This window comes from Schistocerca cancellata, chromosome 3 (genome assembly GCF_023864275.1).
Source record: "Schistocerca cancellata isolate TAMUIC-IGC-003103 chromosome 3, iqSchCanc2.1, whole genome shotgun sequence".
Classification (NCBI taxonomy): Eukaryota; Metazoa; Arthropoda; class Insecta; order Orthoptera; family Acrididae; genus Schistocerca; species Schistocerca cancellata.
In genome coordinates this window covers 766,400,923-766,414,448 of record NC_064628.1, presented here as the reverse complement: position 1 = coordinate 766,414,448, position 13,526 = coordinate 766,400,923, and the positions used below count along the sequence as shown (strand labels likewise).

Genomic DNA, 13,526 nt, shown 5'->3' with positions numbered 1-13,526 from the left:
AAGCAAGTTTCAAGAAACAGAATGTGGGATCTCAGTTTTGATAGCATAGAGGCATGTTTTCGAAAGGAATGGATGTAATATGAGATGGGATTCATCATGGCAAGACAGGACAATTTGGAGAGTTAAAAATTGTGAGAGTGGAAAAAAAGTATAAGTAAGCAGAGGTTGGAAAAGATAGAAAAACCGTAGAAAAGCAACGAAAAAAGTCGGAAAAATTTGTGTGGAAATCATTAATAAGAGGTAATGAGTATATTGACATGAAACATTAAAAGAGCAAAAAGGAAAAAATCTCTCAGGAAAGTTGTGAAAACAGAGGAAATTTTAGAAACTGGGTAAACAGAAAGCAAAGGTCATTGGAGAAAATGTAAACTGCTTAGCTTGGCAATTAAAGCGACTTAAGAGATGGCAATACAAACCGATTGGAGCAGTTTGCCAAAAAACAAATGCACAAAAACATGAAAGAACTGCTTATAAACAAGATAAGTGGTTGGTGGAACAGAAAATAGCTGTCAAATTTGTGAACAAAAAGGTGAAAGACGATCGGGAAAAGGCCACGCAGTGTAATGAACCATAAATTGTTGTCTGCAAATTTGTAAATAACAATGGAATTGTTATATAAAAATGAAAATGAACCCATCTACAAGCACAGAAAGCGGTTTGAGAAAAGATGAAGGGGCAAAGTGATGATTAATCTTGGTGGTACAGATAAATAAAGGAATGTATTAGCAGCTAAGGTAGAAAACAGACAACAATTTGAACAAGACAGATGACAACAAAGACTAACAAGAGGGTTAAATAAGAAGGAATAATGGCCACACGGGCTAATATAACAATGAAACAATTATTGATATAATTAATTGATTAGATAGATAAAAAAAATCTACTCACCAAGCGGCGGCAGAACACCCACATAAAAGACTGCTGTGACTGGCAAGCTTTCGGAGCCAGTGCCTCCTTCTTCAGGCAGAAGGGGAAGGAAGAAGGGGGGAGGAAAAGGACTGAAGAGGTCTAGGAAAAGAGGTAGATTTTGGGAAAGTCACCCAGAACCATGGGTCAGGGGAGACTTACCATACGGAATGAGGAGGAAAGACTGATTGTTGGAAACTGCATTGGATGAGATTTGAAGAGCTGAGAGCTTAAAGGTGGAAGACATGGTAATATTCAAGACAGAGATCACTACTAAAACATCGTGCATGAGTTAATAAGAGTGAGAAGCTAAGTGCATTGTATATAACACAGGTGGGAGTGGGTGTTGCAAAATAGACGGGAAAGACAACGAAAGATGTAGGAAACTGAAACAGAGTGAAGAAAGAGTAGTTACAGAGAAGAAAAGCTGAAATGGAACAAATTAATGTAAAATAAGGCCAGTTGGGTGGTGAGAACGGAGGACACGTTGTAGTGCTAGTTCCCACCTGCAGAGTTCTGAGAAACTGGTGTCTGGGAGAAGAATCCAGATGGTGCATGTTGTGAAATAAGTGCCTATGTCACAAATGTCATGTTGTAGAGCATGCTCTACAACAGTATATTGCGAGTAGCCAGTATATACCCTCTGCCTATGACCATTCATCCTAATTGATAATTTGGTGGCAGTAATGCTGATTTAGAAGGCTGAACAGTGTTTACATAATAGCTGGTACATGGTGTGTCGTTTCACTGATGGCTCTCCCTTTGATAGTATATGTTATGCCAGTTACAGGGCTGTTATAGATGGTGGTAGTAGGGTGCATAGGGCAAGTCTTGCAGCAGGGATGGTCACAGGGTTGGGAACCATAGCATAGGGAGATGAGTAGAAAAGGAGCATAGGGTCTGACAAAAATATTGAGTAGATTGTGAGGGCGACGGAAAGCTGTTCTAGGTGTGGTTTCAGACAGAATGGATCTCATATCAGTACACAATTTTAGGAAGTTATGGCCATTTACATGTTCTCTCACCAAATTTTACAAGCATTAAATAATAAAATTAGTGCCCGTTGGTTCTTCTGTGACTTATCTTAGGTATTTGACTGTGTGAATCACAGTATTCTTCTAGATAAACTGACGTTTTATAGGATTGGTGGCACAGCCAACCTATAGATAATGTCATATCTAATGAAAAGAATGTAGATAGGCATATGTAGTAATTCAAGCAATTTAATCTGGTGATATAATTCTGGTTGTGGAGAAATCACATATGGAATTCCCCATGGCTGTCTTAGTTCCACTGTTGTTCCTCATACACATAAGTGATCTTCTATCTAATATATAAGCAGAATTAGTCCTTTTTGGAGATGACATTAGTATTGTAGTCAGTCCAAGCATACATACAGGAACAGAAGAAATTGTAAACATTGTTCTGAAAAGTATTCTTAAAAGTATCATTAACTTTTTTGACTGGTTTACCGTGCAGTGTCCTGCTTGTTACTACTGATGCCACCTCCCTTTAGACTGACATCTCTAATGCCTATGGCCTCACTGCTATTGAACGCTACCTTTCCCAATGCCCGATGGATTCCAAACCTACAACCTTCTTCCTGGTCACCATAGCTAACTACATCCTCACTCACAATTACTTCTCCTTTGAAAGTATCACCTTCGAACAAATCTTGTGTACGGCAATAGGCACCCGCATGACACCATCCTACTTATGGGTTATCATAGGATCTGAATCCCTCCTAACCACCCAGGACCCCTAACTCCTCACCTGGTTCAGATTCACTGATGACACCTTTGTGATAGAGGAAAAGGACACCCCATTCACATTCCTCCAGAGCCTCAACATATCTCCCATTCACTTCACCAGATCCTCATCAATCCAACAAGCAACCTTCCTCAGCTTTGACCTCCACCTCAAAGATGGCTGTGTCAGTATCTCCACTTCGACAGCTGTCATGGAAGTACCAAGAAGTCCCTTTAAGACAGCCCATTCCACCTGGCCATTGCATTTGTAGTGACAAGCAGCCACCCTAGAAAATTATCAAGGGTCCTCTCACAGACCGTAATTGCCCTCCCAATCTTGTACAGAAACAGATCTCCCATGCCTTACCTTTCCAGTCACCCACCACCTTCCAAAAACCCATCAAAGAACTTTCTCCTAATGACTCAGTAGCCCCCAGGACTGGAGCAACTGAATCACATTCTCTGACAGAGTTTCAACTAACTCTCACCATGACCTAAATATTCTTCCCACCCTTCCCAAAGTTGTAATCCGACACCCACTGAATATACTCAGTATCCTTGTCCATTCATACAAAACCCCTGCTCCCAACCCCTACACTCATGACTCATATCCCTATAATAGACGTAGATGCACAACATGTCCCAGTCATCCTACCACCACCTCCACCACCACCACCTACTCCTGTCCAGTCAGAAGCATCAAATATTCCATCAACAGCATGACTAACTTGAAACCAGTCATGTGATCTACAAGTTAAGCTGCCACCACTCTGCTGCACTCTATATGGGCATGACAAACAACAAGTTATCTGTTCGCAAGAGTGGCCGCTAACAGTTGGACCAACCAGTTGCTGAGAATGCCTCCCAACTCAACATTCTTCATTTCAATGAGTGCTTCATAGCCTGTGCCATCTGGATCCTTCCTATCAACACCAGCTTTTCTGAACTGTGCAGTTGTGAACTCTCTCTGCAATACAGTATAACCCGGATTTTACATTCCCGGAATTAACATTTTCGTGCCATTTACAGCATTTTTTATCGCTCCTGTCAAATTTCCTCTCTACTGCGCAGACACAGTTTCATGATTGTTGTTATCATTGTGACACCTTTGTCGAACCCTGTTTAGCATGTGTCGGCGTATGGCCACTTGGAGCGCTAGTTGACACTGTCATTCACTTTTGTTGCTCAAATGTTTTTAGTTTAAGCACAGCGCTAGTTATGTGCTTTATTCATGCTGAGCAAGACATGTTTCGAGAATTTATTCTCATTGTCAAGTGCAGTACTTACGTATGTATTTTTTTGTGATGTTACACAAACAATGCGAGTGGCGCACGCGTGTGTGTGTGTGTGTGTGTGTGTGTGTGTGTGTGTGTGTGTGTGTGTGTGTGTGTTTGTTTTTCTACATTACTGATGAGGCACATTACTGTTAACTTCCAAAATGTGACTACAGTGCAAGAGGTGCAGAATAACACATATTCAAACACCATACAAAGTACTTATTTACATATTTGCACTAGACAATGACAAAAAATTCTCGAAACGCGTCGTGCTAAGCATGAAAAAATATGTAACTAGTGCAGTATTTCATTATTTAAATAACGAATGACAGCTGCAGGCTTCCAAAAGCATATGAATTTGAGTCAAGCATTCCTACTTCCCAGACAGTTGTCAGTTCCAGTTACATCTGTGGTTTTTATTAGATAATAAACCTTCATTACATAATAAGTCCCTGACAAGTCTTCTGATGCCTGTTATGTACATATATCATACATAAAGTGCAAGTGGGTATCCTATACGCAACTTTTACAGCTTAAAAGTTATTTTCCACATTTTACATTTTCCCGTATTGTACACCTTTTTTTTGGAAGTCCCTTGAAAAGTGTAAAATGGGGTTTTACTGTATATCCTATGTTCCTGTATCTCTCCTAGCCTCAGCCTTTGTTAGTCACTGTTCTTTACCTATATCCTCTTCCCTGTTCCCACTCCAGTACTACACAGCCTTCTATTCCAACAACACATCCAGTCTTTTTACTTCTTTTCCACTCTCCATCCTGCCTTCCCTCTAACCTCCTGACTGCTCCTAGCAGCCATACCCTCTCCCCACCTCGTCCCTGTATGCTCCCCACAAGCAGCACCTTATCGTCCCCCTCTCCTATTATGCTATCGCTCCCTCCCGGCCATGGCCTCCTCCTTAACCCCACTATCCAGATTCCTTCTTCCATCATGCGCTGTTGCCCGCAGTCTGACCTCGGCAGCCAGAGACAGTGGTTACGTGTGTGAGAGTTACGCGCACGCGTGTGTGTGTGTGTGTGTGTGTGTGTGTGTGTGTGATCTTAATTCAGAATGAGGCCTTTTGGCTGAAAGCAGTTCTGCTCATCTAGGGGTACTACACCAATAGAAAGTGTAACATGTTGCGATGAAATAATAAATAGTGTAGAAACTTCAAAATTCTGAAGTGTCTATACTGATGAGAATCCAAAATGGAAAAAGCACATTTTGGAACTGCTAATCAATTTAGTTCAGCCATATTTGCACTTAGAACCATTGCAAATTTTGGGGAAAGATAAATCAATAGATTGACATACTTTGCATATTTTGATTCAATAATTTCATACGGAATAATGTTCTAGTGTAAGTCATCTTTAAGAAAAAAGTCTTCATTGCTCAAAAATGTGTTGTAAGAATAATACATAGTGCCACCCACAATTATCTTGTTAACATCTATTCAAGAAGTTGGGCATACTGACTATTGCTTCGCTGTAAAATTTGAAAACAAACTGAAAAAGCTTATCCTGGAGAACTCCTGTTCTGTAGAAGAATTTGTATTACTGTGATATGTGAAAGGTGGTGAGTACGAATCGCTAACTCACATCAGTCCATTAAAAAATATAATAAAATAAAAATATACCAACATAAATTTTCAGCATGTAATCATATTCGCAAATTAATTTGCGATGGAATGTAAAATTACTCATTCCACATCATTATGATTTATCATGAAAAATTCACATTTCTACATCTTTTCACGATATTCCAAATGCACCCATGTAGTGTCACATCTCAGCTTGATCCAAAGCAAAAAGACTGAAGCAGAGTGAGGGGTTGCACACAAATGGAGAGAGAGCTTTCCATGCTGTAAATCGTAATTGTGCTATTGCAAAAATGTTCTCATTTATTGTATTAATTGAAGAGTTGGAATAAAATGTCTCCAAGTGCTATGATAAGGAATTTTGAACTTTTGTGCGAAATGTAATCTACCTCAAAGCCATGAATAAGTATATAGTGTTATGTAATTTAACAATCACTGCTGTTAACATATGACAGGCTCTATGTTCCACATGCTTACTCCTTAGAGTTAGATAAAAGGAGGAAGCAGCAGATGTTTGTAACAGTGTGAGTGGAAAGAAATGACAATATTATTAACGGACAACATAATGTGGCAGCAATGAGGAAAAAGCTGAAAAATGGAGGGAATGAATAAGTAAGTTCAAGTAATAAATGTATCCCTATGAAAGCTTGTCCAACACAGGAGGTAAGCCTCATTAATGATCACCAACCTGCGGTAGCGTTCTCGCTTCCCGCGCCCGAGTTCGATTCCCGATGGGGTCAGGGATTTTCTCTGCCTCGTGATGACTGGGTGTTGTGTAATGTCCTTAGGTTAGTTAGGTTTAAGTAGTTCTAAGTTCTAGGGGACTGATGACCATAGATGTTAAGTCCCATAGTGCTCAGAGCCATTTGAACCATTTTTGATCACCAACCTATACTATAACTGGACAATGTTTATTCTTGAGTTACCAAATATATTGTTTCAGAAGGTATATAGGACATGATACAGCAACCAAGACAAATAAATACATGCATTGTCAGTAACATGAATGACTCACTTCTTAGATTTCAAGAAAGCAGCTCGTTATAATACAAACACAGCAAATCTCAACATGTCCAAAGTACAGTGGCTGGCCGGTGTGGCCGAGCGGTTCTAGGCGCTTCAGTCTGGAACCGCGCGACCGCTACGGTCGCAGGTTCAAATCCTGCCTCGGGCATGGATGTGTGTGATGTCCTTAGGTTAGTTACGTTTAAGTAGTTCTAAGTTCTAGGGGACTGATGACCTCAGATGTTAAGTCCCATAGTGCTCAGAGCCATTTGAACCAAAGTACAGTGGCTATGGCCGGACAAACATAAGCATCATGTAATTAAGACCAGGTGAATCTTAAATGGAATTTAGGCTTATTTTGAGAGATGATGTAAATGTACAGGACACAAAGAAAATTAACTACCTGTGTTGGAGGCTACAAGCAACATCTGTGAACGAAGGAAAGATTACTTTATTGAAGTCATGCGGTAGCTAACAAATAATGACCACATTCACTTTTACAAAAGCATAATGAACTTTTCCTACCTTTTTGCTGAGTATTAAGCTGTGGCACTTAAGAGCTTTTCATTTCATTTCCACTTTCAATAAGTTTTTCACACTATTACGGTACAATGTTTGTTATTTCCTTTGGAAATTAGATCCATATTATGCTTAAATTTCAAATAGAACACATTAATATAGCAACTGTGACCATTAATTACCTAGTGTGGTTAAAACTAATTTTCCTAAAATTCATGATTATGGCATTTACAGTCTTTTTATTTAAAGTCTTCAATTCTGTTGTCAAGCATGAGATTTAGTTGTAGTGACATATTTATAGACTTAAATCCATGCAGAATTGTGATGTGAGGTGGTGAATAAAGATTATAAAGAGTTAACAGTCATTTTCTGTGAGCAATACAGACTATTTTCATAAACATACTCTTGAAACATACATACATACATACATACATACATACGATACTAATATACACATTGTGATTGGCAATAAGTTTTTCTAAGATATTCAAATAATACTGCAAACAATTGCTACATAATTTGACAAGAATGAGAATCCACATCATCAAAAGATTTATTTTCTCTCAGGCCTGCAGTATGGTTGATGTCTTTTAGTGACATTGTAATAGGAGTATTGAACCAAAATGCTATTTAAACAAGTATATAGCAGCAATTTTTTGGAAATTTGTGGTAAGGTCTTAAGAGTCCAAACTGCTGAGGTCATCAGCCCCTTAGTTTACACACTACTTAATCTAACTTAAACTAACTTATGCTAAGGACAACACACACACCCATGCCTGAGGGAGGATTCGAACCTCCAACGGAGGGAGCCACATGGACCGTGACATGACAGCTCAGACCGCGTGGCTATATAGCAGCATTTTGATTCACTACTATTATTACATTATCGGATTGTCGAATCTAGAATGAACATCAATTTTCGTATACAGTGCTCACCCTTTTATTTTACTAGTTCTACAGTAGTATGATGTACCTTGTACCCAGCAACTATCATCTGCTCCATTTCCTTAATTTTCTAATAAGCAGAACACATCTCTTAAATACTTCTAGTCCCTTCATTTTCCTCAATCAGTATGAGAAGTGAAAAGTTCCTTTTATTTGTAGGGCTTTCTGCATTTAGATGCAAGATACTACATTAATGTTCTTTTACATCTACAGTATTGTCCAGGTTGGATTATTTTGCTCTACAAGTAACTTTTCGTAGGTCTGATAATATTTTACAGCTGTCACTCAGGACAAATTACTCTTAAAAAATAATGAGAACACTGTAAATCATTAGGATATAATGTAGACTGCTATGGTCAAGTAGGGTGTTGTTGGCAACTAGCCTTGCAAGTAGGCTTATACCAGAAGAATTCAGATACAGATCATGCCATAGAGAGAGAGAGAGAGAGAGAGAGAGAGAGAGAGAGAGAGAGAGAGTGAGGAATGTATTAATCACACCTACATGAGAATGCAGTTCTCCAAGTAGCAACTCTCCAATCCTGTACTAATACATTCTACAAAACACTTCATCCAAAGCTTGCTACACCACTGAAAGGTGAATGTGATTTTCTCATTACTGTGATAAACATCTTGTGCAATATTCTCGATATCACACACAATTGTAGAACTGAGGTTGTGATTCAAATGATGATTACATGAACTTAACTTCCAGTCCCACTGCACATACCATTCAGTCCATATCTGTAATAATCTGAAATAAAATGTAAATGGTATATGACACGCAAACGACCAGGAGATAGTAAAGTAAAACTACTACACTTGTAGTATTTTTTTCAAAGGTAGATGAAACCAAAATGTAAGTAGCAGTGATGAGATGAGATGAGTTGAGTAGAGGAGAGGGGAGGGGAGGGGGGGGGGGAGGGGGCGAGTAGGGAGGGAGGGAGAGAGCAGTGGCAATGGGAAATGTATTAATAAATCACTCACCAGTTAGTTAAAACAATAAATTATATTTTATTTGTAAATGGAAATGTTTTTCTGTGCACTCATGTCTGTTGCCTTGCTACAATATTGAGAACTTAACATAAAAATGAGAGTAACATAATTTTATAACAACATAGAACACTGGTCTTCAATTAAATGATTCATGATTAAAGGAAAACCAAAACTTTTCTCTTTACTTGCATTCCTGCAGTACACTGTATTTATAAAAGCAAATTTTTCCATTTTCTTAGTCATTCAGAAATGACCAAATTGAACACAGGAAAAAGAACACTGAAAAATCATGGAAATTTGTAGACTAATACTGCAATTAATTTAATTACTATATAAAATAGGAAAAAAGAAATAAAGAAGAAAATCAGAAAACCTGCACTTGCAATCACAACACAGAAAGCAATGAACAAACAATTTGTTATTCAGGACTTCAGTGATAAATACAGTACCACAAATATGAAGTTACATGATGGTATAATGGACTTTAAATTTTAGAAATTATTTTTATAAAACAACTTAGAGAGGGGGGGGGGAGAGAGAGAGAGAGAGAGAGAGAGAGAGAGAGAGAGGGGGGGGGGGGGGATTCACTGTCCTAAAAAATAAACAATGTATGCTATTCCATTTCAGTAATGTAACGGGAGTGGTAAACAGTAATAGTGTAGAAAATTAAAGGACTCCATACTTTTTGAAATAACCCACAGATACAGCCAATATTGAGGTCAATGTAGAAATATACATAAATGTTCCATCACAATAAATCACACTTCTCTACCATATAGGAACAATTCTTGCACCTGCTTTTGCTTACAAAGCAAATTTAAAGAAAATGTAGGGAAATTGACTCAGCATTAAACCAATGGATCTGTTTCACAACCTTCCTTCATATGGACGCATGAGAATTTATTGAGGACATTGATGAACGCTGACTGTTAAAAATAATTCTGCAGAATTTAAACTATGCAAGCAGACAAATGTTATTTTCTCCCTTGTTTATTCTATGTCAATATTCACTTGTTTATAATAGACCTAAAATAAGGATACATCGAAAGAAAATTATCGCCATCATAATTTCTACAGTTTGTAAGATTTTGAAATAATGAGAAAACTGAAAAATTAAATTGTGGGCATGATGAGCTACTACAGTATTTAAAATATGAAAGAGCAAAAAAACACATGGACCAAATGTGAGACTCCTTTTTTTTTTTTTTTATTTCTGTGGAGATTTCCCCGAAAGGTGGGAAGCCAAAGCATGTAAACATAAAAACTGGAACTCTGCATGATTAATCTCTTTCCATTTTGTTAATGATAAATGGATGCTCTTTCATGAGTCAGATTAGATGTGACGTACAATCATTTCTATTGTGCAAACTCATTACATGGCTGCTAATTAATGTAAGGCAACTTTGGACAGTTATCAGGAAGTGTGATACATTGAGCAAATAACTGGAAATATTTAACATGTTCATATTTTAAATGCTGACATCCACATGAAGTCACTCTCCCTACATTCTCATTATGGTTCTGAATAAATCTTTAACTGTATTTTGATAATAATTATGTGGCTGCTATCCAGGTACCTGAATAAGTAACATGTACCAACTTCTTTAACATATATTGCAATTCATAGCACAAAACAAAACTCCACATTGGCAACAGATTTCACAAATTAACAAACACTAACAAAATGACACTAACGCAACTGTAGGAAACTCCCAAGTTTACAGAACTACATCTCACTCAAGATTTTTCTTTTGTTTTTTACCAAAAATAATATTTATGATCACTTTAACAACTTCATTAGAGCTGCTCTCTGTACAGAAATATGCAATCCCAGCAATAGTAATCCATTAAAAACATTCAAAGCAATAAAATATCTGATTACATTTTTCAATGGAATCTGATCACTCCTGCATAAAATTCAGTCTGTTGTAAAGTTACCACAACACAGTAAATTTCTTCCCTTATTATTTACAATTTTCTTTACAAGAAGCTTCTGTATTACAAAGCAATCAGGCAAGTTTATCCGATTAAAAATAACACACCACACATCATAAATGTATACAAACGATGATTACAGTCATTTGGGAGACGTTCCCACCATTCAAAATGAATATTGGATTATTTTTTATTTGTTGGAACATAACTTTTATCCTTCGACACACTTCTCTGTTTAAATGTGATTGCTACTTCAAACTAGTGTACGCCAAACAACATATACAACAGTATCTACAAATATTAAAGCAAATTGTATATACGTAACAGGAAATGAATATCACATGATTCTTTATACATTAATAATGGCTTTTAACAGATTACAGTTTATTTCTAATCCAATTATATCTAAAATTACATCCACCTCAAACACTATTTTCAAAGATTTAATTTTTATTCACAGCAAAACATTACGGTATAGCTTCATGAAATTAACTTATAGATAGAAACATTAACACTCAAATTGAAAATAATAATTTACACTCTCAATCAGAAGTACAAAATGAAACAAGAATTCCTACTGCATGCAATTACAAAAGCAATCATGGTTCAATTGTTTGCAGTACGTGCAAAGCACCTTCTGATATTAACGAATTAAACTCTCCCTCCATACTCTTGTCTTTGCAGACAGGAAGACTTGTTAAAATGCCACAGGAACTTTCCAAAACTGGTACTCTTCTTACACACATGACACATCATTAACGTCCTCAGGTTTCCACCACTCAGCAAGGCCCCTTAAAACGAGCTCTTGGTTGACAAGCACCACCTGTTAGGAAAGGAAGAGCATTATAAACTTCTGCTTCAGAAAATAAGGAAATGTGAAGAAATTCTATATATAAAGTGACACCGGCAACACTTACTCAGTAATTGAAGGCACTATTATAAAGGAGATTATTTGTACTGAGCCTGCATGCAGACAGCCTTATTAAAGTAACAGCTACATTCACAATATGGAAGCTAAAGAGGCTAAAAAACCAATAAGCCAATTTCTTGGCTCTTGGTATATGTAAATCTGTGCATGTGTTTAAAACATACAATGTATATTGCAATACAACAAAATCTAAATAGGCATTAAAATAAACGTGGTGGAAATCCATGATTAGTTTGTTCAACTGTAAAATTAGCAACTGTGCAGTCAAAACCATCATTTGTTGTTTTACGCAGCAGTCTCAGTGTATTTTGAACTGTATCTTGAACAAAAATGTACACAGTGAATGATATATTTTGTAAAAACTGAGGGCGCCTGACAATGTATCTGGGAAATGAATTCATGTGGGATATTGTGAAAAATCATTCTCATTTTACAAGAACATTGATCTGTACAGAACTGAGAACTGTTTTCGAAATTTGTCATAAGGAATGTGTTACAAGATACAGAATTGCATACAACTTCTGTATGACAGAATAAGTGAACGTACTTGCAGAGGAAGTTACAGAACAAAAATTATTGGTCAATATCTGGAACACACTGTGAAAACATTATTGGTTGTGTGTAATCTACAAGGGATATGTGCGTCGAACCTCATGTTGGTTTTGAACAACAGATGAAAAAAAGTTGCGCATACAGTACACAAAAATGTAATTTGTGGTTTTTTGTGGAACCTGATAAAAGTACAATAATAAAAATTTAAGGGGGTTATTTTGTTTATGCAAAGTCTAATTGTGAAATCACACAACAGATTTTCATGATAAAGGTCGTAGATATGTTGTTGGAAGCAAACAAAAATTTGGAACAGACATGTGAGGAAGGACGGAAAACAATATAACTTACTATACTTTCTAAGTCTGCTGTCATATGATGAAAGGTGTCATCAAAAGCAACTACTTTTGAAGAAAGAACAAATATCAGTATTTGGGACAGAGAAGTCAAATGTTTAAGGAAATAGTGAGACAATGCTCAGATCACATTAAGAAACAGTAAATAGTAGTTTCTAGAAAACAATTCAAAAAAATTTTAGCAATGGTAAATGCTTTAAATGTGGTCATTTGGGACATATTAAACACAACTACTATGCTTCGCCAGAAACTAAATGAAGTAAGCAAAAGCTACAACATTTCTCATACTGTAATTATTATGAGAATGTTAAAGTGACTCTGATCTCTGTACACTGCAGCAATAGGTCATTTGACTTATCACAATCATTGGTTTCCAATTAAATAATTTTCTTTGCCATTCAAAACTCGTATTGTCAATACAAACATAATAAATTATATGGACTGTCTGTAATGAAAATGTTATTTAAACGTGTGATGTGAGAATTTCTTTTTCTGTCACATGTGCTTTTAATTACAAAAATGCAGGTCAGGTCCTCAGGTTCTACCTGTAAATTTCTGAAAAGTACTGTGATCAATGGATCAATGGATATAGCATGGACCGTTCTTTAGGGTGCTAATTAAAATTAAGATGCCTGAGCTTGAGGTAAATTTAGCTTCAGAATCAAATTCCTAGTTTTGATACAAAAATTTGGGACACAGGCAAGTTTTACAAAAAAAATGCTTGTGCCCTTTACAATGAATTCTTTTGAACTCATGCTGAGAGGAAGCAACAA

General features: G+C 36.8%; 1 protein-coding gene across 4 annotated transcripts in view; it reads right to left on the bottom strand.

Moving 5' to 3' along the window:
- Nucleotides 1-10,177: 10,177 nt before the first annotated feature.
- Nucleotides 10,178-13,526, bottom strand: part of LOC126175799 (A-kinase anchor protein 1, mitochondrial) — a 285,989-nt gene continuing 282,640 nt past the window's right edge. For all 4 annotated transcript variants that reach the window (XM_049922782.1, XM_049922783.1, XM_049922781.1 and 1 more), the window contains one exon: nt 10,178-11,743. In XM_049922782.1, the coding sequence (XP_049778739.1) occupies nt 11,657-11,743 (87 nt within the window). In that variant the 3' untranslated portion in view covers nt 10,178-11,656. The remainder of the gene's footprint in view (nt 11,744-13,526) is intronic.